At 42.5% G+C, this 26253-nt stretch overlaps 1 protein-coding gene across 1 annotated transcript in view; it reads left to right on the top strand.

The window, feature by feature from the left end:
- The window catches only part of TMEM132B (transmembrane protein 132B), a 233968-nt gene that overhangs the window by 47829 nt on the left and 159886 nt on the right, over positions 1-26253 (top strand). The window contains exon 2 of the mRNA XM_071572287.1: positions 16386-17265. Coding sequence (XP_071428388.1) covers positions 16386-17265 — 880 coding nt within the window. The remainder of the gene's footprint in view (positions 1-16385; positions 17266-26253) is intronic.

The following is a 26253-nucleotide window of genomic DNA, read 5'->3' as shown; positions in this document are numbered from 1 at the left end:
AGATGTTGATTTTTATGCTCAGGCAGATGTTGAGGCCAGCAGATAAATATGCTGCCTGAGAAGTTACCTAAATAAATTTTCCAGATCAAGGCACTGTGTAGGAGAGGAATCAAGAATAATTAATCTCAAAGTGCCTAGGAGAAGCAGCTGTTCTACCAAAGCAGAGGGAAAGCAAAGGTAGAAAGGGAGGTGAGGATGGCCCCAGGTAAAGTGGTACAAATTGTGCAGCTCTTGGGGGAGGATGCTGTGCTGATGGGACTTTCAAGGCAGGAAGGTCTGACTCCAGTATATTAAGGGCAAGATATTCTCATCCCAGGGAGGAGAGAAAGGCTTCAAAGTGGCTTTTAGCTTTTTGGACCCATGATTGATGGCTTGTTTTTTTTTTAATGGAAATAGTGAGTTATCAGTCTTTGTACAGTCAAGTTTCTTTCCTCCTCCTGCCACCTCCTCTTTGCTCACTGCTTTTCCCATCTTGCTCTCCTGGGCTGTTGCCTCCTGCTTTTCCTTGGGACTGTTTTTCCTCACAACTGCTGTCTCTTTTCTCCCTGTGCTGATTCACAAAGCCAAACCTGTCAGCCTTGAAGAGTATGAGCTCAGGCTCTGTGTTGTGCCTCTGCTGCTCCTGGCATGTTCTCCCACGACAAATATCCTGCTCAGCTGGGCACTGTGGCCTCGGTCTTCATCACTGGGTGTCTGAAAGGAGTGGGGCCCTTCCTTGGCATCTGAGTCAAGACCACCTCAATTAGCAGAAGTGGGAAATCATCTGCATTTCTTTTAGTCTGAGTGGGAGCTGGAGGTGTTCAGGGCCTTTTGAGAACAAGCAACTTTTAAATGTATGCAGAAGTGTTGGGTTTAATTTGGTTTTTGAGTATTGGCATTTGAAATTTCTGATCTGGCTGCCGCGTTTGTCAGTAGAAACAAATATATCTGGGAACAGTTTGCCAACTAGCTTGAGGGGTGTCTGGCTTTATGGATCCCAGCCTTCCAGCCAGCATGGCTGGTGTCAGTCACTAAAGGCTTGTTAATTCTGAGAACCAATCTTGAGTAAAATCCTAGACTAATATTTGTCTGCTACTCTTTAAAGATTCAATATCTAGTGTTGTGTTAGTAGATTGCTGGCATTTGCTTCTTATATATATTTGAAATGCTGATGTTACAAATGAGCTCTGACTGAGGGGGCTCATCCAGCAGGTGAAAGTTTTACCTCATAAATTTATTAATTTTCAGATAATTATCAAAATCTATATTTTTACCATTTTTGAATATTTATTTACCATTGCTCTAGATTTGCATTTCTGATTCCTTGTGGATGTTTTCTATAGTTTAAGTTCAGATATACCATGTGGTCCCTATCCCAGCCCTGAAGGGCTAATTTTAATGGCAATGTACAATTGTACTGACATGTCCCAAAGCCTGGGGAAACCTGTCCATTAAAAAATAATGGAGTAGGAAGTCCTGGCATAAAGTAAAGCCTTGAGTGAAATTCCACAGCTTCATGGACTGTTAATTCTTTATTAGGTTTTCCTAAGAATGAGATAAAAGGCATTTTATCTTTTTTAAGGTTTGCATTAACATGTCATTGAGTTTTATAGATACATTGATCTTCATTTGGCTAATCGAGGAAGGATAATAGAAATGTGTGTTAAATGCTAGAGCAAAGATAACTCCATAACACTTCAAATTTTTTTGTTATTTTTATTTAATAAGTTTTCTTCAGTTACAGAACTGTGGTCAGTGTCAAGTTGTGAAATTCAGCCCTGTATATTTTTATTGGTTGTCTTGTCAATTTTTTTTAATGTTTTTTTTAGCTGCTGTTGCTTTCTAGCTAATTTGGCAGTAAAGTTGATGTGTCTTCACTAAAAACTAGCAAAGAGAATTGACAGGATTTTTTAAAAATACTGTCTGTGTCTCATGGATTCTTGCCTCTCTTGGCTACCCAAGAGGTTTCTTTTTACAGTGTATTCCAGTCTGAGATGGAGCAATGAAGTGTGTCTTTGAATTCAGAGAAAAGACCTGAATCTGACTGATGTCAATAGTTGGTTTTTTTGCTGCTGCTGCCCACAAACAAAGATTAAGGTCTGCAAGTTTCCAGAAAAATGTACCATGCTTAGGGACGTGGCTGGGACAACGAAGGTGGCACATGGAGCATCTGGGAAGACAAAGGCAGTTCTTTATCCTTCTACCCTAACAGTGAAATCACAACTTGGTGGAAGTTGGAGGGATTCTGCCAAGTCAGGGATTTATCTCTGCTCTTTGGGTCAGCAGCCCTTGGTCATTGTGTCTGCCTCGTGTTGCTTGGGAGACTGCATCTTCTGCTGAGGCTTTGATTGTGCCTGTCTTGAGAGAAACAAATCCCCTGCACCAGACTCACTATGTACATTTAATAAGGAAGCCTCTATGGATAGAACTTTATTAACAGCTGTCGGTATTAATGAAGATTGTGCAGAGCTTGGTGTATTAGCTCTGTGTGCGGAGGCATGTGAGGGGGAAACAAAATGAAAAAATATTTTTGGCTTCTCTGTGTTCATCCTTCATCAGTCCTGTGTTTGTATAAAGTAAGGCCAGGGGAAAGAAGAGGGTGGCTGTGGTTCTCTGCAGCTGGAGAGAGCTCAGCTCCAGGTTGAGTGCCTCTTCCCAGCCTCATCAGATCTCGAGGCAACTTGACAAGTAGGGTACGAATGCAGCACTGGATTAAGTCCCCTGTGCAGCACTGTGTGACGATGACCTTCCCTGCTTGTTAGCGCCGAGCTGGGAAATCTTCCTCTCCTGCTGTTGAAAGGACTGCAAGGACTTCACTCAGTGAAAGGGCACAGGTTGGTTGGTTTCAGAGATGGTCCCTGTCATATCAAGGGTTTATTCCATCCTTTCCTTGCCAACCAGTGTTGCCAAGCCAAAGCATCAGAGCAGTTTAGATCTTACTCACATCTCATCTTCAGCTCCCACTCTTGCAGCCTCTAGCAAATGCTTATTTTAGCACCAGCTGGCTCTGATCCCTTTGAACTCTCTGATATGAGATTAAATGTTAATTTATTACATATCATTATAGGATTATATGTTATCTCTAGGATAATGGAATCCAAATGTTAGAATAGCATGTTTGAGATTTAGTGCTTGCACACATTTTCCTCCACTCAGGAAACAAGAATAGATGAAGGCGGAAGGCTGAACAAGAGGTGAATTAATCTGTCTGATCACAGCTAGCCAAGAGCTCAAGCCCTGGAAGAGTATAGCCAGATATTCATAATCTTTTTGCAGAGTTCACAAGAAGAAGAGAAATTGACTGCATTTTCTAAAAAAATTAAATAAGTATGAAGAAATTGTTATCTGCTTTGGGTGTTCCATGGGCTGAATCCCATGGATAAATTATGCAGTGTGAATTATGTGCTTGGCTCTAGATATAAATGCCAGACTAAGCAGAGTGCTGAGTGACCTGGATGCTGAGTTTCTGCAGAATTTTCTTCTCTAGGCTGTGGATAGGTGAGCACTACTGGATGTAATAAGATATGACTTGAACTTGATTTGACTCAAACTTGAACTGCACTTGTGATGTTTCCACACACAGGTTTACAGGAGGTGCCACTAAGCAGAAGGTGAACACGGCTCTTGCGCTGCTCCCTGTCACTGCCCATGACAGCAGCTTTGACTGGGCAGATGTTGACATTGAGCTGTGGTGGAGCTGCATCTACAGCATTTCCAGACGCCGCGCTGTGCCCATGCGCATTGGGCTGTTATAGTGATGTCCTGTGACTCTTCCTCAGTTTTATAATTGCCCTGTCATTGAGACAAGAATTAGATCCAGCTTTTTGCCTTCTCAGGCAATCTCCAATCGGATCTAATTTACTCCTCTTGACTCTTGGAGAGTTTGAAAATGCTGTCAGTTAATGCTCGTTATCTTTAATTGCATTAATACATTAACACAAGCAAACCACACAGCAAGTATGACCTCATCCAAACGTGGTTTTTGCTTGAGAGTTTTTGTCCTTTGCCTGTAAGTTAATAACTATTTGTGAGCAAGGTAACTGTATTTGGTGCCTCACAGCGTCAAAGCCATAATAAAGTTTCACTTTCTTCACACACAGATATTTTGACAAGATCTCCTTGAACTGCCTCCTACAGAACTATTGGGAATTTCCGTTGTGCTTCCAAAATCAAACTCTAAATTGCTAATCGGCAACAGACAGAGAAACAAACACCCAAGAAGTCCTGGGTGAGGCTGCAGGCTCCTTTTCCTCTCCCCAAGAGGAGCTGTTCTCCACGTGTGAATGACAAGCTGCAGCCTTTGATTGCTGTAGTAAGAGAAAAGAGATACCGAGGGATGGTTATTTCGTCTGTTCTGACAGCATCTGCCGTAAATTTGTAAAATATGTCAAATGTGTATTCATAAAGTAAAATAATGCATTCAAGCATGGAAAATTATGCTTTGTTCCAATACTGGGATGTGCTTGAGCAGGACTGTTACAATAAGCAAGGGAGCAGGGGAGGAGGTCAGCAGTCACCCTAGCAATGCAAAGCTCTCTCGCTCTGTAACAAATTAATGGAGTTGCTTGAGGCTGTTGTCATTCCAAAAATAAAACGTTGAATTAAGTAAAGGAATCCAAGAGAAAACAGAAACTTTTGTTCTGGGTAGTTTGTGTGGGGGAAAGAAAGAGCTGTCATTAGAAAGGAAGGATTCATGGTTTCATGTGCTGTTCCTTGAGAGGCAGATATGAATTGATAACTTAATGATGTCTGAACTGCAGAATTAGGCCTGTGTTGTTGCTCCTGTGGGAGCCAGAGAGCACATATTGCTCTGGGAGTCTGGTTAGTGTAATATAATATTGGTTGCTGGTGAAAGCAATGCAAAGTGCAGATTGAAGACTGGGTTCAGAGAAAAAAGTCTCTGATATCTCTGAACTAATAGTGCTGATTCTGTAAAGCCGTGGAGCTTTTTCTGAAGCAGCTAAAAGACTGTGTGACCTCACAGGTCTCTGTCTTGGAACTTTGTAGCTTAAATATTCCAATGGGAAAACTTGCCTGACTTAGTGAGGATGGACACACTTGAAATGATATCTGTGTGTGTATATTTTGCAGGATGGGGACAGAAATCTTGCTGGAGGAACAGCCTCCACCTCTGGAGTTCTGAGGGGAGACCTAAGTGAAAGCTGACTCGTTTCCACAGCCCCAAACACTGCAAAGATGTATTTAAGTATCTACATTGCTAAAAGGGCCCCAAATCAGCATGGGTAGTCAGGGTTGCTATCCATGTGAGAGATCCAGCAGTAATGGGAGGTGAAAGGGGAATTTCTGCCAGTGTTCAGGCAGAGCTGTGGGGCTGGTGCCCGACCCAGATTTTAATTTGTGTGTGTCTGCATCCTATTTTGTTTATCGCGGTCCCCAGAAGGGCTGTGTGTGGCGTACACTCTTCCTGGGATTACAGTCACAGTGGGATATGGATGTGTGCTAGTGAGAGAGAGGATTTTCTGTGCATTCAAGACATATCTGTGTTCTTAATAACTTTACAGGGGCTTTATTGTAAGCTGCTTTTGTGGTTTCATGTGGCTGTTTGGGCCCATCAGTTTGGAGCTCGTTTCCTCCAACAGCTTTGAAACAACAGGCTGGACAATCCAGGGAAAGCCCATTGCTCTGGGGAAAGGCTTTGGACCAACCTTCCTGCTTTCTGACAAAGCCTTTGGAGAATCTGCTGCCAGCATTTTAATGTCCTGTAATTTTTGGCTTGTGCAAGGAATTTTTCAGTATCTCCAAAGACAGAGGCTTCCATGGGGAGAATCAGAAGTGCTGTAAAATGATGTACCTGTGTAACGTGTGGATACATCAATGTAGAAAGTCAGCATATAGAACTTCAAACTGCTTCATTTTGTGTTTGGGTGTAATACTGAAGGCCACTGACTGCAGTCACAAGCTGGGGATTTTAAAGAGAAACACAGCCAAGATCTGGGATCTCCAGGAGCTGTGGGAGAACTTCCAGGGAGGGATCAGCCCACAATGGGGCAGAAATCACTGCTTAGAGGAAAAATGGAAAATGCTTAGGCAGATTTAGAGAGGGATCCTTTTGAAATGGCCTTTGCTCCTTAAAATGGGAGTGCAAGCAATGCAGTCAGCACTGTGTTTCTCTGAGTCTTTGTAATGGTAAACTTAGTCTAGGAGTAATGGCGACCTGCATTAGTGATTTGGGAGCAAAATAGGCTTCCTGATAAATTGGGAAGTGTAGTTGAGAGGGACTTTCTGGTTCCTGGAAGACATCGGTGCTGTGGTGTCACAGGGTGCTGTTTATACCAGTGCCCCTTGTACCCTGCCCACTTCTTTTGAGGTGCCGTTTGCTGGAGTGTGAGGGCATTTAGACCAGTCCTTTACTGCTGTGCCAGTGAGGAACTTTGTGAGAGATGGGGATGCACTTTGCTGTTCAACCTTAGCTGGTTCGATCAATATCTGCAGCAGGAGAGTGATTTTAATAAAAGGGCTCTCTCTCAGCTTTCCTATCTCCATGACAGATAGACCCCAGCTGACATAAATCCTGGCCTTTCTCCTGTCAGTCTCTTGGCTTTGTGTGACGTGTAGGTGTTTTGACATTGAATACAAATATTTCAGAGATGGCTAATGGTTTAGAGCATATATTTAAAAGATTTACTTTTGCAATCACCTGGTGCCTTTAGCGAATGTGTTTGCCTTGTAAAGCTTCCCTGTTGTTTGGAGAATACATCCACACACTCCCATACATGTATTCATTTTCTGTTGTTTATGAAATATCACTGAGGGAAAATGAGTTTTGCTTTGGATAACGGCTCAGGGAGCCCTCTCCTAACCTCCTTTTTAGCAATGAGAATCTACAGTGGCCATGACAAACCTTATTTATCAGGTGCCAGGAGGAATGCACAGGGGTTTGCAGTGCTGGCAGCTGGAAGCACCAACTCTGCACTGGGGTAAGGACCAGTGCCAGGACCAGTGCCATGTGATGGGAAGCTGGGTGAGAGGTCCAGCAGCCCTGCTGGGGTCCTTGGGGCTGTCACCCTGCTTAGCTGCACTTGGGGTGGCTGTGCCTCTTGACTACCCCTATAGGAAAGTCGTGGTACCTGGGGCTGCAAATCAGCCTTCCTGAGCTGGTGCTGCCTTGGTTTTCAGGGTTGATTTTCAGCATCTCCACCTCCAGCTGAGAAGAGTTGAGGGGTGTCTGGAAGGGAGAAGGAGGTTTTAGAAAATCTTAATGCTGCTCATTCTGTGGGGAGTCACCTGGGGATGGGCTTTGGTGTTCATGAGTTTCTGCCCACCAAGCAGCATGTTGTGCAAAACCTGTGTGTAAGCATTGCTTTAGCTGGTGTTTCTCCCCTCCAGATAACCACAACAGAAGCTCTCTATGGTTAATCAGGTGTTTTTTAACTTCAGTTTAGCTTGCAGTAGTAGCTCTGTCATCTTGTTCTTCCAGCTGATGAATTTGTGACCTTTAGCCACTGTACTAATGTCTCTAATTGTAAGTGGCAGGACAATTTCCCTGTTGCTCTTGTATAAGAGATGCAGAGAAACTCGCCAAGAGCAGCCTGTGACTTTTAACCATGTTATCAACACCCCTGATCGAAACTCAGATTGCAAGTTAGGCCAGTGATCAGCCCAGCAGAGCAACCTGAGTGATTGCAACAGCCACATTAAATGAGAAAACTCACTGGGGATTTCCTTTCTTGGGCACCCTCCCTGCACTGAGGTCTGGGAAGTCAAAGCAGCTTTGTCAGTCTCTGCACCAAGCTGGCCTTGGCTGTGCCAAGTGTGATGTGCAGGAAATCTCCCTTCTAGTGCTCAGGGAATTAGTCTGGTCAGGAAAGCCTTAGTTCTGCAAATACCTGTATTGCCTCTGTCAGAGGAGGCAGGAGCTGGAGACTCCAAGGAGAAGCCCTGTGACTGTCTCATCCCATTTCTCTTGGCTTTTGAAGAGGGAATGTTTGGTGTCCCTGTGTTCCCTTCACACTCATGCTTTTCCTCTATAGGTTCACCCCTCTGTCTTTGTTCTGTGTCCTTCATCCATTGAAATGATTCTCTTCTCCTTAATGGAAAGAATATTTTACACCCAAGAGATTTGGGTGAGAACTCCCTGACCCTGTGAGGCTGTGAAAATCTGGCTTAGGAACACCATTATCTTGTGTACAGTCCTTGGATGGGACCACATGGTGCCTCTGCACAACATCTAGGTAGTACTACAGGGATATATATGTGTGTGTATATATATATATATATATATATATATATATATATATATAAATATAAATATTTAATCTAACTTCTGGATTTTTCTATCAGATACGTTTGAATAAATGGTTTAACAACAAAGATTTTTGGCCAGAAACACTCGTGTGAGAGTGAGAAGGAGATGAGTAAATAGAATCAGTGATGAGATAAAGATTTTATGGGGGTTTGGGGATAGGCACATTACTCACAGCTGGTGAAACCATCCCACTATGTTTCAAGAAAAGCCATTGTAGGGATGTTTAGAGAGTTTTAAAATTTTTTTTATTGTGACTCTTTTTTCTATTACTCCAGCCCATAAAACCAGGTGCCTTAGTTATCATGTTTACCACTGTACAGGGTTCAGAGGGAGCAATAAAAGCCTCTAAAACTTACCTGAAACAGCCTTGCTACACTTACAGATGCCACAGGTTTAATGTCCTTCCAGGCCTTGACATGATGGTAGCATTTGGAGGAAAGGGAATCTTTCTTCTCCCTGGTGAATAAAATTTCCACTTTATAACTTATAAAGGTGCAGGATCTTTGGATTAGAAGCTGTGACAAGTTTAACTATAACAGTCAGTATTAATGATTCAGGAGGAATTCACACTCCTCAGGTTTGAACAGCAAATTTCATATTTGGGCAGAAATTGTTCTCAAAAAGAGATGATGGTGCAGGGGCAGCAGAAGGGTGTCCTGTCTAGGAAAGTTGAGCCCTCACGAGAGGTGAATTTAAGTTCTTACAGTGGTGTGGTCTGTTACATACATACTTGTATTTCACCCTAAAAAATTTTTATTTGTTTCAGACTGTGTTATCTTTAAGGTGACTCCAGTCTTCGGAAATAAACATACAACTCAGCTGTAGTGATAATGTTTCAGCTTTATACCTGATAAAATCTTATACAGGCAAATCCAGTGTGTGCATGGGCTCGCATGGAATTCAGAGGAGGTGGCGCAGCAGCTTTACTGCTTGAGTTGCATGTTGTTCCCTGGTTAGGGTAAATATATGGTCTATTTTGATAAACAAGCTGGAACTCCTCCTTCCCAGTAATAACATTGTTAACAATCATCTTCTCGGAGAACAGCAAATAATGAGGTAGTGGCTTAACCAGGGAGTTTGTCAGCCTTTTATTAAGCAGAGCCTCGTTTCCTTGAAGAAGGATAAATCTCTAATCTGCTGGCTGGAGTGCTGTTATGAGGGGTTTTATTTTCAACTAAGTAAAAAATGAGGGTAAACTTTGCATATTTGTCTGATGCATTTACACCATTTTGTTTGCTCCCGTGTCCTTGTGTAATGTTGTGGCATTTTGCAGTTGCTTTAGGAATCATCTCTGATGTGGTTAAAACTTGGTTGTAACAATGTCAAGGTCATGGGTTCAATCCCCTGTGTGGGCCATTGACTTAAGGGTTGGACTCGATGATCCTTGTGGGTCCCTTCCAACTCAGAATAGTCTGTGATTCTGTGATTCTGTCACTAGTGAGGGAGAGCAAATTCCAGGACAGCAGCCCGTTTCTGGGAGCATCCAAAAGCAGATACTTGATAGGAAAGAGTAAGATCATGGAATCACAGACAGTGCTTCCCCTAAACATGCTCTCAGCAGCCCATGGCAGAGGTCCTGTCTCTGCCTAATGCTGATTTAGGGGGCACAGTGAACAATATTCTCTCTGGAGTCCAACACTTCACATGCTTTCCTTGCCAGACTAATAGCAGTTTTGAGCCTTTTTCTTTTTCTCCAGCTTTCCAAACTTTTGCTGATAGAGAACCCTGAATTAATCTTCTGGCCTTTTGGGTATTGGATTACACTCTGCCTCAGTCCCTTCTATGACAGCAGTGCTGGAACTGGCATGGGATGCTAATCCTGCTGTACCTATTCACTCAGACGTAGAGGAAAATCTATGAAAACAAATTGCTAGTCCAAGCTAAATTTAGATTTATTCAGTTGGAGTTAATTATAATCTTTATTTAGTCCCAAGCGATGCCTTCTTATCATACACTTATTATAGCTGAGAAAATTAATTTTTATTCTACCATAAAGGTGAATGTAATAATCTGGGTTCAGGGAAGGGATTACTTTAATAAGATTTATAGGCAGCCTTTCAGACAGTACGGTTTTATTACTATCTGTAGGTGGCCTTGCTGCACATATGGCTTTCAGTATGGGTGACTCTGCAAAAAGCATGCAAGCTAAAAACTGTAGTAAGCACCAGCTCGGAAACTTCCTCATCCAACTTAATCTCCTGGCAATGGCAAGCAGGCAGAGCACCTGACTTGCTTTGGAACACAAAAATACAATTTATTACTGAACTTGTGGCCTGATCAGAGCTTTCATTCATATGCATGGTTTAATTTTGCACTTAAAAATATATTTTAGTAGGCAAAAGATTTATGAGGCCAGAGATGTTGCCTTCAAGCTCTTTGGAAGCAGCACGATGGGCAAACATAGGCATGTGGCTGCGGGAGGAGAAGCTTTAGTGAAGGGCGAGCCAACAGGTCTGATGGGCAGGACACCTAACTTGCCACACACAGGTCTGCACTGGCCACCTTTAGAAGTTGAATTATTGGATAGAAATAGGCTCCTTCCAATGGTAATCTATCACCCTACAGATGTAAGTGGGTGAGGATGAATGAATTCTGGAGATATCCTGATTTGCTGAAGGAAGAGGCTGGACTGTGGCAGGGCTTGGATACCCTGAATGTGCAGCTGCAGTGAAGCCCAAGTGACAGAAGCTTGACTCAGATATTTGGAGATAAGTATGTGAGACATTGTCCCAAGCCTACAAAAGTTAATTAACCTCTCTTCAGTTTTAGATGTTTGGATTAAGGAGACTTCTTTTTTTTTTCTAATTGCATCCTTTTTCTTGCCTTTCAAAACAAGCTGCCTGACCAGCAATGTTTTGCAAAGTGAATCTGTCTCCACAAATGTGTAATCAAGATTGAATATAAGGACTATAAACTGCTTGTGAGTCCTACACCAAGTTCTATCCTTACATCAAATTAGGATAAGAAGGAGAGAGAATGAGAAAAGCTTAAAGGATCCTATAATCTTTTCTCACACTACAGTTTTTTATATGTTCACAGCTTCTGGGCTGACTTTTAATGTTAAAAAAGTATTGGGAACTCTTAACTCTTTCTGGAACTATTAGTTTTATCTTCAAATTATTCTGTTACCGTTGAAAATACTGTTTGTTATTCTGGTTATTTTTCTTTGCCAGTGAGGTTTACTGGATAATTGCCTCAAGTACTAAAGGAGTAAGGCTTGTTTTTGAATGGAAGGTGATGGAATTTTTTAGTTTAGTTAGGTGAGGGAAGTTTACCCCTCAAAGGGACTGTGGAGGGTTTTTCCCCTCCTTTTCATCATGAAAAAATTGAGGAGATGAGTCACAGGATGGACTCTAAATGTGGGAAGTAAACAGTGACATCCTCCTTTCATGGTTATTTCATTAAATTTTGAATGAGTCAGGGAGAGCACGAGGCGGGTGTTCATCCAGGCTCCTTAAATCCTCACACAACCCAAACTTAGCCTACTCATAGTGCTCAAATGATGTCTAAACTCGTGGTAGACTTCCACACTGTAATCATCCTCCTCGTTTTCCTGCTGCCAGGATTAGGAGTCAGAGTTGCCCCAGCTGCAGCCAGGACAAATCACCTTGAAAAATCTCTGATGGTTGGGGCCCCTCAACAACTTCAGGTCTTATCTGTTCCCTATATGAGATGAAGTGCCCTTCCCAGCTGGTCCAGAATTAATTATTCTTCTATCAGTTCCAGAAGAGCTTTCCTTGTGTAGACACCCTGTTCTGGGATACAGTGTGTTTTTATTCAAGTCTAATGCCTGCAATTCCAGAACAAAATAATTATTATGAATAGAGCCATTTTTATAGTGGAATAATGTACATGTGTAGTTTGATCTTTATGGTCTTCAGTGAAGGCTGGTGGGAAGGGCTGGTGATTTTTCTACTATACAGACAGGCCATTGATTGCCTCTATGAGTCATGGATAACATCATAGTACTTACTGGCACCACATTACTTGAAATTATTCCTCTTTTACAAAGAGAAGTGTCTGTATGATCTCTCTCTACAATTCTGATGATGCTGCAGGAAAGATGAATTTTAACGTTTTCACAGTTTTTCCACAGGTGCAGGATTGGCTTCTTGTTTGTTTTCAGAGAAAAAGGATATTGAAAAACTGGCAATTTTAAACACGTGTTGTTCCTTGCACCTCCAGCTTCAGAATTACTGAGGGCTTATGGAAGACTTGGCTGCTGCTGTTAAGTAGTTTGCTAAGTAGAGAGAGAATTTAGATGTGAAATTTGGATTTATACTCCAACAAGAGCTACTTTCCTTTTTAGTTACAAAATGATTATTTTAAAAGCCTTTCCTCTTACTGCAGCTTATAATGTGCATTGTTTTTAATGCTGACCTGCCACTGCCACCATCTTCTAGCGGGATACTTGCTTTGCTTCTTATTAAGAAGTATGAAATCTGAGAAATATACTGTCAATGAAATCTTGAGTTCCATGAATGGCAGGTTTTTATTGCACAGTGTGCCCAACAGTTTCAGCTTCTTATCTGCCTTAGTCCTGTAGTGCTTTTTGTCCCAGAAGTTCAGGGTGAAGTGAGATTAAAACCAAAAGGGATGGATTATTTATGACTCGTGGAGGGGGAAAGACATCAGAACAAAAGCTTTGGTTGGGATCTGAGCTGGGTAGGGTAAGGACCAGGAAGGGAGATGCACAGCATTGCATGCTTGGGTTTGTGTGTGGTGCCTTCCTCTCTCTCTCTGCTCCTCAGAAACATCAGAAGGGTGTTTTCTTTGTGTCTCTACTCCCCAACTTTGCAGGTGAGCTGGGCTATAAGCACATTACCCAGCTCTGAAAACATGAATTTTTGGCATCAAATTGCAGTGATGAGGTTTTAAAAGTTGACCTATTGCTCTAGGGGTGGAGTCTGGATATTTGGCTAATCCAAATGAGTGTCTTAAGGAGGGGCAAAGTTGTTTCAGAAATTTGAGCTATCTATCTAAAGTTACATCCAACAGTGTGTTATTTCCACTCACATCTCCCCTCAGACCCTCAATGCTCTGGTAGTCAGGACAGACTGGTAGCCAAAACAGACTGTCCTGCCCGTGAGATAGCACTGGGCTCTGGGGATGCTCATTTGATGTCCATTTACTTTCCTTCAACTCTAGCTCTCTTTTGGTACATAATTAGGACTAATCCACATTCTGGTTTAATGTTCTGCCCTCTTTGATCTTGCTGGTGCTCATTAAAGGAGTGGGGGCTTGATTCATTGCATTGTTGCACACCAGAAAGCTGCAAATGTGTCCCATTTCTGATTGTTGCTGTAAGGAGATTGATGCTGTGGTGCTGATGTGCTGAATTAAAAAGGTGGGGTGTTGGCCTGCTGTTGCATGAAGTATTTCTTCTTAGATGTTCCTACAGCGTCGTAAAATGCTGCTAAATTCAGATATCATATTTTGTTGCAGGCTGGTTCTAGGACAAAGCCCAGCCCTGTCTAGTGGTGTTTATGGCTTCCCATATAATCTTTCAGACAAAATTTGTATCTCATTTTGCTTGAGTTACAGCAGGATGATATCCCAGTCCTTGTACCAGTTCTGAGAAGTGGCACTGAATGCTGCCACTGTAATGAAATGGAGGAAAGGGAAAACCATACCTGTTAAACTCCTTGTAAATCATTTCTTTCTGCATAAAGCATGTAGGGGAGTCCTATAATGTAAACACAAATGTATTTAAGCCTTGTCTTGTTTTTGGTTCCTCTTTAGGCTCAGGAACAGTATTTAAATCTTCTCTGCTACCTGGTGTGTCTTGGGAGAAGGCAGATTTTAGCTCTTCCCCCAGAAATCAGAGGGCACTCTGCTCTGTGTTCTTTGCTTGTCTGTATGGTTGCACAATTTTTACAATAAATACAACTTCTTGAAAGTGTTACTTTTAAATCTGGTTTGATTTATTTACAATTAATCCAGGGAAGGGCTTGTCTGCATCTGACTTTTTAGCAAGGAAACAATACCCTCCCTCCCCTCACTGCCTCGGCTTTCCCAGGAACAAAGTTCACTTTCAGCATCTGAGTTGTGCAATTGCACAACAGTACAAGCCATGCCATGTCAAGGTGCTCTATAAATCACAGAGCAGTAGTAATGAGGCTGCTGAAACATCCCTTGGGGACTTTAGTTCTGGAATTGGTGTTGATCTTCTCCTTTCTCCCTTCTCCTGCCAGGAGCAGGATGAGGTTTGTCCCACACTGTGTTTCCAAGCACTTCTGTTACTCAGTGCTGGGGTAAAAGCCTTGGGGATCCCACAGAGCAGCACAGCAAGTGGTGGTGGGGCATTACCTGATGTTCCCTGTTGAACAGTAGTCACCAGGTTCTGCTTTTTGTCTCCATCCCTGTTGTGAGTTGCTCTGGATTCCTTGCCTTGGGCAGCCAGAGGAAGGTGTGGGCTGTGCTGGTTAGGAGAGATGGGCTGATGTTTATGCATCAGTGCAAGGCAGAGGACACCGAGGTGGGGCCACTGCCACAGCTGCTCTGCATTTGCATTTGCCTGTGAAGCTGAGAGGAAACCCTGATCTGATCCCCAAGTGCTGTAGTGAGAGGGGAGATTGTTTGATACTGTTTCCTGCTGAGATTTTTTTTTATACTCCTGTATATTTTTGCATATTTACTCGTTCCCTCAAAGAATATTCCAATTGCTGGAGAAAAACCTTGGCACAAGTAAATATACAGCAAAAGTAAAGGCAAAAGTATTGTGATGAAATGAGAAGCATTTAAACAAGTGTAGATAATATCAAACCATCGAAAAACAAATGTCCAAAATTTCAACTGAGAACAAGAGTGGGGCAATGTCAAATAGATGGGGTTTGCCCTAGAATCTGTCTTTGATAAATGGAGGCTTTAAAAATACACAACCTGAAAAAAATAGCTTAAATATTAGAGCTTTTATCTCTGCTAAATTCTGGCTGCAAGTATCTGAGTCATCTGGCTTGAACAGGTGTAATTGTTTGTGTGGCTGTTGCGTTGTGTATCTGCTCTGCCCAGTGCTGACAAACAGAGAAATCGCTGCTAAGCTTCAGCGAGAGACAACGAGAGCTTTGACCTTAGGATCTGTCATTGTGCCTTTGTTATCTCGGAGCATTATGGAACTGCTGCATTTTAATTCATTGGGTTTCTGTTTATTTCCTCTGTGGCAGTCCCAGGAGCTTGGATTCACCGGCTTTTTGTTGGAGCATGTGAATTGTTGCTCTGAAAGCCCCACTGTTTCCAGTAGAATCGCAGCCCACACTGAATATATCTCACTACTAATTAGAGATCGGCCCAAACCAAAGAGGTGTATTTGATCCCTCTCTCCCCCTGGAATCTTTTCTTTCCTGGAAAAAATTGCTCAGTGCTGACTGGAGGATTGACCATTGTGTTGTAGAGAAACTTTTGTGGTTTCCAAATGTGTTTCATTCTTCTCAGGAATTAAACAAAAAAATCCTAAGCATCTGCGAACCTCCTGTGTGTAAAGGATTTCTCCTTTTCTCAAGTTCATTCTTGCCTATAAATCCATCCCACTGAGACTTTTATCAAACCCCATATATTTTAGTGTGAAAAGTTTTGGTTTCAAGGACACAAAGCTTTTATCAGTTTTCCACTAACTTCCAAACTGCTGACCTGTCAGAATGGATTGGGAGTGATGCAAATTTGCTATCCCATTGCACTGTGTGTTAGTGATGTTAGACTAAAGATGATGTTCAGTTTTGCTGCTAAAAATGCTTTACTGCCTACTAATATTCAATATGTCAGCTTTTTAGGCATATTGAAACATGGGTGAGAAAAAGCTTAAAGTTTGATCTGACAATAAAAGGAAAAAAAACCCCAAGCAGCAAAAAGTTTTGGAACTTAGATTGGGATCTGACCAATCAATCCCCTTGTTGTATCCAGTACTTGATTAATGGCTTTAAGGTTTATGTTAGACTGGGAAAGGTGGAAAGGGAGCTGTACAGCTGATGCCATGGGATGTTTTCAGTGTATGAGCTTTGAACCTGAAGTGTTACTCTGTGATAGCTGTGTCAGACTGCTTTGTAATTTGGGTGAGCAGTATTTATCTCTTTGGAGAAAAACTGAGGGGCAAAGCTAAGCAAACATTTGAGTTGTCTTTCTGTTTCCTTTTATCTTTGGCCTGCAGTGGTGGAGAGCCGAGGAGGGATCATGGACAGCATACAGAGATTCTCAAACTTGCCAACATATCTCCCTGCGAGCCACCATATCAGCAATGCTGATATTTTCTTCTTCCTCAAAGAAGCCAACCAGGATATCATGAGGAACTCCAGTTTGCAGTCTAGGGTGGATTCATTCTTTATATACAAAGCCAAACAGCCACCTGTCCTAAATGCCACGTATGGACCCTTTTCTGTTGAACAACCTATTCCCTTGGACCTCATGCTGACTTCTGCATCTTTTGGTTTCACAAATACATTCACTTTTAATTGGAAATTAAAATCTCACATAATCAACAGCTCAATCTATTCCAACAAACCTAAGATACAAACCTTGTTCTATATTGCGGGGAAGGACTGGGATGACTATAATTCTGAGGAGATGTTGCCTTGTGTGAAGATGTTTGCTTTCCTGGAGTCTAGAGAAGTTGTGGCCAGCTGTAGATTGACAGGCCATCTAGGATTATGTGTTGCAGAGCTGGAATTATCTCCTAGCTGGTTCAGCTCCCCTCCACCCCTGGTTTCAGAGGAAACAGCCTCCCTGGAAGGGATTACTGTGGAGCTCTTCTATAAGATTTATGCGGTGGATGGGGAATGTTCTCCAGAGGATGAAAAATGGGAAAACAATATCCATGCAGGTGAAGAGAAGGAACACCAAGCTCTGTCAGCTATGGAGAGGATTGGTAGCATCGTTGTTTACCCAAATCAAGACAAATTAAAACAGTCTTCACTGAGGCTGGATGAAAACATCGTTATTCGCTTACCACTCAGCCCGGTCAGAGAAGGTGACATTGTGACCTTTCATGTTTGCCTGGCTGATGACTCCCTAGCAGACCAGTTTGTATTAAGGTAAGAGGATTTTTGAAGTCCTGTATGCTAAGCAGTCTACAAATAGGGGCAAATCAATGTTGGGTGTAATTTCTTTGGTTATATTCAGTGTTTTCCGGAAGGAACTTTGGCATTTCCTCTCCAACAAGGGAAAACCATAAATAGTCTTGAATTATCTCTGTGGATGACACTTTGTGCACCATGGGCATTGATTATAAAGCACAAGCTATAAATATTTGTTTGATTATTTCTTATTTGAATTCTGTTTGCTTCTAGTCATAATTCTGCCTCTTAAATTATGCCTCTGTAAGTCAGCCAGGGTAATTGCTGCGATCTGTTTTGCTGGGCAGTTTGCAGGAGGGTTTTTGGTTTCTTTGGTGAAGCTTCCTCTGTTTTTATCAACGTTATTAACATCTTTCCAAAGTGCCTTGGATACATCTTGCACAGGTCATACGTGGTGTGGAACTATTTTCTGGCATTGTACAGGGGGGAGCTGAGAGGTGAGAAAATGAGATGTGCCTCAGCTTGTGTAGGAATCCTTTGGCAGAGCCAGGATTTGGGGCCAAACTTTTCAAGTTGTCTTCAGTTTTCTTGTCAGACCAGCCCATCCTGCTTCCTTAAGCTTTTGACTGCTTGTTTCATGGCCCATTTTTGTTTTAACTTTGGGACATTCTGTTGACCCTTCCTTGTGAATCTGCCTGTAATAGGAGAATTCAGACATTTCTAACCACCCTGAGGGTTAGTGCTGCATATTTGTTATGTCCTTAGCTGTCAGATTGTGGGTTCAGAGCTGCACAGAGAGCAAATTCGGAGAGAAATGCAAGCCAAACTGGGGAAATAAGAGGGCCAAAAGGTAATTGAGAAGTGTCATCTGCTGTGAGAATGTGAAACACTTGGGAAAGAAGGAGTTGCAGCCCATGCAAGGAAACCTCCAAGCACATTCGTGCCTTACTTCTAACTTTTTGATCCGAGAACAATGGGAGCAGAACATGGCAGAAGTGCACTTTGGGGACAGATGTTGAGAAAACAGACAGCAAACCTTATGCAGCACTTTGAAATAGTTTGAAGTTTGTGAAATAGCACATGAATATTAATAAACTTAGAGATTGCTGCCTGAATTGGGACAAGTGGTTCACAGCACAGTGCTACTGATGGAGGGGAAATATGTGAGAAATACAGTAGGGTTTAGCCAGACTGTAAAAGGTTTGGGTCAGGAAGGGTCTTCCTTTAAACACAACTTAGTCTTGCTTTTACCTGGATTTACTAGTTTTTCTTTGTTAAATATGGATTTGGCCAGCCATCCACTGTCAGGAGATGGACCAGCCTCATGGAGCAGTTGGGTTTCAGCAGTTGTGTATTGATCCTCAGTGTTATAGCAGAGAGATTATAGAATTTGCCTAAGGCTCTGCAAGGATTTAAAATCAGCTCTTAATTCTCATTTTTTTGTTCTCTTTGCCACACCACAGGTAAAATACCCAAGGTATTACAGACAACCTAAGATGAGGATGTTTTCTTTCCATTGGAATTTCTAAAATAGCATTTGCCTTGTACTAAATGGTGCAAGGGTAGAGTTCTGATATTTCTGCTGGCCAGGAAATAATGAAAAAAGTCTCTCAGAGCCAGTTTTGAAATGTTGTCTTTCAAAGGCAAAATAGGTTCTGGGAGCACTGAGCACAGTACCCAACCTGGGATTTCAGGGAAGCAGAAAATGAGGGAGTGGAAAGCTTCCAATCCAGGGAGCTCCACGTTGAGCCACAAGAGCCTGCCTACTGCCAAGACCCTCATCTTCTCCCCCAGCCCCCTGTCACATGCATGGCTCCAGCTGTCAGGTGTTCTCCCAACACACAGAACGTGCATCTTAGTGCTCCCAAGCTGTTGGGATGGCAGGCAGGTTTCCATGGGGATTTCCTTCTTTGAGAAATGTATGGAATTGGTTAATCTCCAGGAAATGTTTCCGTTACAATAAATCAACATGTTTTACATGCCCAGAAATATTTCCTTGGAAAATGCACTCTCAACTGTATGTAGTCTGACCTGTTTGGGCTTTTATTTGGCTTTGCATGGTGCTTTCCATCAGAGAAACGGCAAGTATTTGTATTTAACCTTCAGCTGAATGCTGAAAGTAAGAGGCAAAATGCAATTCTGTTGATGGTTCATTCACCTGTCCTTCAGGATGGAAAGAGCACCAGCAACTGTTGCTATGATTATTTCAAATGACATACGTGGGGCCCATGGAGAAATTATCCAGTTTACGTAGTGGGCTGGGAATTACGCTGAGGGAAATATAAGTGCTATAGTGCCTGCATCTAATTTATGCAGTTCTCCTCACCAGCTTTCCCTGTTTTTTAGCTCAGTGCTAATGTCCATAAAAATCTAGAGTTTTTATATACATAGAATTTCTGTGTGTTATAGCTGGTGAAAAATACACTGAAGTGAATGTTTGCCTTGGGAAATATATTTTTGCCTAATATAACTGATTGTTTTTAATCATATCTGTTACAAGTGTAGCGGGGTGAGTTGCAGTCTGGCTTATATGAGATGATAGATCAAAATCAAGTCATTCTCAGCATAGCATTTGATGCAGCCTTGAGCTCTGACTGTATGCAAAGGAACAGATATACTCAATTTTATGCACCTCTTTACTATTTCATGCTGTGTGTCGTGCATTATTTTATTTTATGTTGGATTTTGTTTTAGAAGAACTGACTTCAGTTCTCATATGAGAGCTGATTCTTCCTTGTTTCAGTAAAATTTGGGCTTCTTAACCAAGCTTAGAAACTGAAAAGCATTTGGAAACAGTTCCTTGAGTCATCCATGTGCTGTGTTGAATGATATTCATTTGTTAGACCCTTGTCCTCCCTGCAGTGTTTACTTACGGGGTGTTGCTGCAGCTTATTTTTGAAGCTCCAGTCATTTCCAGTCCCTTCCATCAGTCCAAACTGGTTTTGCTGTGCTCAGGCTAAGTCTTGATGGTTTGGTTTTGTTCAATAACTAGAGTTGTAGATGGAGTTGGAGCTCTGGTAGTGCTGTGGTCTGGGGAATGAGTTTCTTTTCATACCACAACCCAGCTGGTGTTGCGTGGTGTAACTGAAGAACCCAGATATGTCAAGGGGCAGAATTTGGAGACTGAAGTGTGCATTTAGTGCTTTAGCTGTGCCTGACAGTCATATTGCTCACTTTGTTGACAGATGATCTATACATGTGTGCAATGAAATCCTTGTGACACTGGAGATTATTTTGTGGCCTTGCTGGTCTGATCTGTACTGTAAAATTTACCATCTGTGAAGATAAATTTTGCCCATTATGTTTGGTGGGTTGTCACTAAGCATAGTTTAACTGTAAAGGTGAGTGAAATGGGCTATGCTGCCATGATTAAACTCTTTTATGGGCCACCTAGTTAAAAAAAAAAGGACAGCTTGGAGATTCCAACAAGACTCCTACATGCTTCAGTGTCACAACATGCTTCAGGGTCACAAATTTTCACTTTTTGTCCTTTGATGCACTGGATTATCTCTGTTACCTTCTTCACTGATAAACTGAGATGAAATGTAGTAAATGGGGGAAGATGGAAGTCATGACTGCAGAAAGGGGTAACACCAACTTTTGTGCTAATTTCTCAATGGAAGAAATCTCCTGATACACATGGAGGAGTTATAAAAGAGAGAGGAGAAAACAATTCCTGCTGAACTGAAAGAACAGAAATCTCATCTAATAGCATTGGGAATGGCTTCTATTTCTTCTGTGCTCTTCGCTATTATTTAACTCCATCTTGAGACTCAAAGGGTGTATTTAAAAGAAAAATGGGAGTCAATTTGTACAGCAGGAAAACATTTAATGGAATAAATGGGCAATTGCCCCTTGGTTATAGGAAAGAAACGAGGACAGTCTTTAGAAATAAACCGTGGATTTTTATTCTGTTTTCCAAGTCTCCCCATTGAAACCATCAGTAAGGATGTGCTGGTAATGAAGGCTGAGCACTAATAGCAAATGGTCGAGTTCCAGACAAAAAGGGGGTTTGTTGGCATTCCTTACACGTCCCTAACACAAATGACCCATCCTTCTTTTCTGCCGGATCAGAATAGAACTGGAGGTTGAAGATATTCCAGGAATAACAGTAAGGGGTTGAAACCAGGTAATGAATCCCGCGGCAGGGAAATGAAAGCGGCCGCGGTCAGGATGTGGTCCTGTGTCTGGAGGGGAATGCAGGGCCGTGCAGAGAATCCTCGCTGTCACTCGGTGCCTTGGCAACCTCGGGGAGAAGGATTAGCTGCTCCTCCCTGCCATGCTCCACACTGTGCAGGGCAAAGATGGCTTTTTGATGTTGGGGATGAACCGGTACAAGGTGTAATACATGCTGGTTGACTTCTACTGATTATTCTCACTAGGAAAAATGATATTAAGGATTTATATTAATAAACATATATCCATATGGAGGGGGTTATGTCTCCTGCTAAGGAATAAAAATTGCATAGGCCATTAAAACTGACTTACAAGGCTTTTGCGTTAATAATGAAAGATCTGTAGAAGTCTGAGCAGTCGTCTAGAAGGCCAGAAAAAGATCATTAAGAGGATGTCTCCTGCCAATAGCTGCCAAGAGCAAACAAGGGAAAGAAAACAGAGGGTTTTGGATCTGGAAATGCATAGAAAATGAGAGTGTACAGACTGCAGGGAATGCAGCCTGGCTGCCTGTGAGGAGGAGGCTCTGTAGGGCCATCGTTGCTTCCAAACCAGGCTGGTAGGAATGGGGAAGCAATAAAACTGGGGATTATTACTGGCAAGAGAAATAAATGATGAAATGAAACATCATTTTAGAGTGAAAATTCAGCAGAAGTCAGAGTGTCGAGAAAGGGAAAAAAATACTTCTGAAATCAGAAATGCTGGTTTAGATTTAGAAATAATCACAGAGTTACAGTATTGATGGCTTGGGAATATTTGGGTTTTCCAAAAGGATTTTAATAAACCCAGGACAAATGTTGAAATTTGTTATATTTCCTTTTTTTTTTTTCTCTGAGCGTATATTGAGCTAAATGTAGATATGAAATAAGGATACGTAATAGAAAAAAAAAAAAAGCCAAGCACTGCAAAGTCTGGAAATGCCAAAGCTGTCTGTGCAACCTCAGTTCAGTCCCCAGGTGTATCTGCATTATAGCATATTCCTCAAGGAAAAATTCACACCATTTTTTTCAAGATCTACTCCTTCATTTGATGCATACATTGTCTTCCTCCCACTGTTTTCTTTTCTTTTTGTCACTGAATGGAATAGGGAGTAACATCCTTTCAGGACACTCCTACGAAGCCTGGGGGAGCTGTCACCAGAATTTTTTTAGCTTGAGCAAACCATTTCTATAAATTCTCTTTCAGAAAGTGCTGAACCATTCTTTTATTTTACTTATTTCTGTTTGAGACAGGCGCATGGCCCAGAAAAATTGGCTTTAGCTGATGAAAGCCTGACATGATGGTATGGAGTTATACATTTTACAAGGATGCTGTATGAAGGAGTTAGAACTGAATCTCTGTTGACTGAAGGGAAAAAGGCATTCTCCTGGCAACAGCTGCCAGAGCCAGGCTCTGCTGCTCCCATGTGCACAAGCCAACGTACCCTGGGAGTAGTTGTGCCATACTGGCAGGTTTTCTCCTTTTTCATGTGCCTTAAGATAACCTCCTGTGCCCCAGTCACACTGGAGAGGGAGAAGAAAACAAACCCACTCCCTCATTCAGTCTCAAAACCATTTAAAAATTTTTTAAAAAATAGCTCCTTCCTAGAGCTCAAGCACTCCTAAAAGCTTAAAAACTGATGGATCTCCAACAGTGAATAAATGACCCAGTGAATCCTGAAAGACTACAGTCAATAAAGCTTTTTAATGGAATTTTAGATAAAGGTCAACTATCTGCTACAATAATCAGCCGTCCATGATCACTCTTCACAGGAATAAACCAGGCAGAGCAGCAGCCCCACGCGACAGTGAGAAGCCCTGCTGGTTGTTGGAGATTGGCTTTGAAGCACTTCCACACGGGATCACAGTGTCGTGGTGATAAAACACTGATTTTTAATTGAGATATTTCCTGAAGGCAACTTCTGTTCCCCTGCAAAATGGGACTTGAATGTGATGCTTTGTCCAGAAACAAAACTCCTGTGGTGTTACAAAGGTGGTGGGGAGGGTGAAGGAGGAAGAGGCTGTGGTGCTGAGTAGGGTACCTGTGGCAAGTGTCCCCACTGTCTACTGCTTTCCTTGTGCTCCACAGCCTTGGCTTAAGGGTGCTCTCTTCTCTCATGGGAGTGTGGAAATGTTCCTAAGAGTTAGAGGGGAGGGTTGATCAAGATGCAGAATTAAATTAGTTAAAAATATTTAGCCTGGGTCTGTGTTTTACCAGTGTTTTTCACTGAGGTGGTGAAGAGTTATTTGTAACTTTGATGATTTGGGAATATTTAATGTGTATGATAGCAGAACAGTTATTACAGCTGGAATGAAACAAGGATCCACTTCTCTTTGGAAAAGGTGTTTAGTTTGCCTTGAAATCCTACTTTTTCTTCTATTCAAGTCCTGCCAGCACCTCAGCTTTCTCATTCATCTGCCCATCTGCATCTGTGAGCGCTGAGGATGTGGCAATGTTATGGAAATTAACTTGCTGTATCTCATATTCAGAACCATAAAGTGGGAAAAAGAGTTTGTTGTGTTGATTTGAAGTTGGTTGGTGCATGAGCAGGTGTCTCATCTTTGTGCTACAAGTGGGTACACGGTGCTGTGTGTAACTGGTGGCATCTTGACACGTCAGATTGTTTCACATGTGTGTGGCAAATAAGGTTTGTAATAGGAGCCCTGACAGCCTCTTGTCGTGTTAGCAGACATTGCTGTACTCTGCAGACAGAGATGATGTGTAAAGTGCTTGCCATGGATTTGGAAGGTGCCAATATGCCGTGTGACTTGACATAAACTCTACCTTGTTGATGGTAATGGAAAGAGATTTCACATTTTTAAATGGTTCAGGTTCTACAAGCTTGTTCCTGGGCCGATCCCCATCTGGCAAGGCTTCGACATGACAGCTCCTGCTAATTAACTCCAGGCAGCTCCTGCAGAACTCGGTGCTTGCTCTGGGGCTGTGTGTGGATCTGCAGAGTGCTGCCAGCAGATGTGGCACAGCTGCATTGAGAGCAGGGACTTGAAATGCTTGTGATGCTGAGCATGCCTGGAATGGGGATTTTGGAGACCATCACTACAAGGACACCCTCGGTTTGTTACATCAGCTCAGACTCCCTGTATGCCATCTGGAGATGTGCTGAATGGTTATCCCTCTTGGATGAGGAGCTGTGTCCAAGGGGCTACTGAAGGTTCAGCCTCTGCTCTTCTCCAGAACTTCCTTTTGCTGGGAACTATCCTGTCTTATCCCTGCTGTGATTAATGTTGGTGTAGATAAGAAATGGGAAGGGAAAGCCACTGAAGATGGAATTAGGAGCTGAGTTTTGGCTGTGAGCACCCGGCTCTGAGTTCAGTTACTTCTGTTAATTAACACAAAGCTGCTTTGAGCTGAAAAAACTGCTTAAATACACAGTATCACAAAGGGCAATTTAAGGAAGACAACTGCAAGATAAGCAATTTCTTCATCCATTTATTTATAATTTTTTACCTTGTGCTCAAGTTGCAAACACAGGTCAGAAAAGGTTCCTGATTTGGAGTGATCATTTCAATTTTGGGGGCACACTGTGGCTCTTTGCAAACTGTGTGTCCTCGTAAGCGAGTTCCTGGCAGGGAGCTTTGGGGGGAGTCTTTGTTTTGGACAATATGCTGAGTAGTCCCTGCTTTGTGCTGCCAGACAATGATGGCATTGATCAGCTTCTTGTACAGCTCTTCATTAGCTGGCAGTGCAGTAAATCACAGTCTTGTTTAAACAAGTCAGACACAACAGTGATTCGGTCATTGATGCACTTACTTTTACTTCTATTCATTACATTCAGTGTAATGAATAGTATTAAAAGTAGAAAAATGTGTCTACTTTGAAATTTCCTTTTTTCCCAAGATGTTTGGGGCCATGCATTGCTGCCATTTTGTCCTGGTAAAAGCCACATTACTATCCCATGGAGCTGATGAAGCATTGCTTTGAGCAAGCACATTGATCTCAATTTCTTCATATTCCTGCTGATGCAACAGAGTGTTGCTTTTGTCCTTGTGTTTACCCATGAGTTTTTGCATGGTCTGAGAGAAAAAGGCCAGTGTGATGGTTTGTTGACAGCTTTGGGGAGGAAGGATTTCAGAAAGAGCAGGAGACAGAATATTGCAAGAAAATTGTCAACATATCTTCTTGTTTTGGGTGCTCCTCCTGCTCCCCATGCAATTTATGTCAATAAAGGACCTTTGAGGAATGGTTTTGGACAAGGCAGAGCAGGGAGATGTTCTGTGTGTGAGGTTAATGCTTCAAATAGCCACCACGTCTGCCTTGGACTCTGTACTTGGCCAGGGTATGAAAGAAATCATATTAACAAAGTTATTGGATCCCAGATGAATCAGAGAGCTGCAGGAGAAGAAAACAGTGACAAATGAGTCTGCCATCCTGAGGCACAGCAAATGGTGCTTACAGTTAAAGCTTTCACTTCTTGCACCGCTCGCTGCCAGCCCTCCAGCGCTGTGTGGGCAGCAGGGAGCGAGGTGGTGCCAGGACAGGGATGCCTCGTGCTGGCAGAGCTGCCAAAAGCCCCCGTGCAGTGGGGCCAGTCTGGGTTCAGCTCTTTCTTGAGCTTTCCTGAGCCCAGGATGCTGCTCCTGAGTGATGGGGTTCACCCCTTACCTCCCGCCCAGCTTTCTGACTGCTCCCTGCCCTAAAGCAGTGCTGGGTGTCAGTGCCCTGGATGCAACAGTTTCATCCTGTGTTGAGAGTAACATACAACTAAATAAGAGTAAAATGTCTCTAAAATAGATTCTCTGTGGGATCCCTGTGGAGATGCTGTGGGTATTCCCAGCAGAGGAGGAAGTGGTGTCAGCAGCAGTATTTCCAGGGGTATCCCAATGACAAGGGTGC

The sequence above is a fragment of the Pithys albifrons genome, chromosome 17 (assembly GCF_047495875.1).
Source record: "Pithys albifrons albifrons isolate INPA30051 chromosome 17, PitAlb_v1, whole genome shotgun sequence".
In the NCBI taxonomy this organism is placed as follows: Eukaryota; Metazoa; Chordata; class Aves; order Passeriformes; family Thamnophilidae; genus Pithys; species Pithys albifrons.
This window is presented reverse-complemented; position numbering and strand designations above follow the sequence as displayed.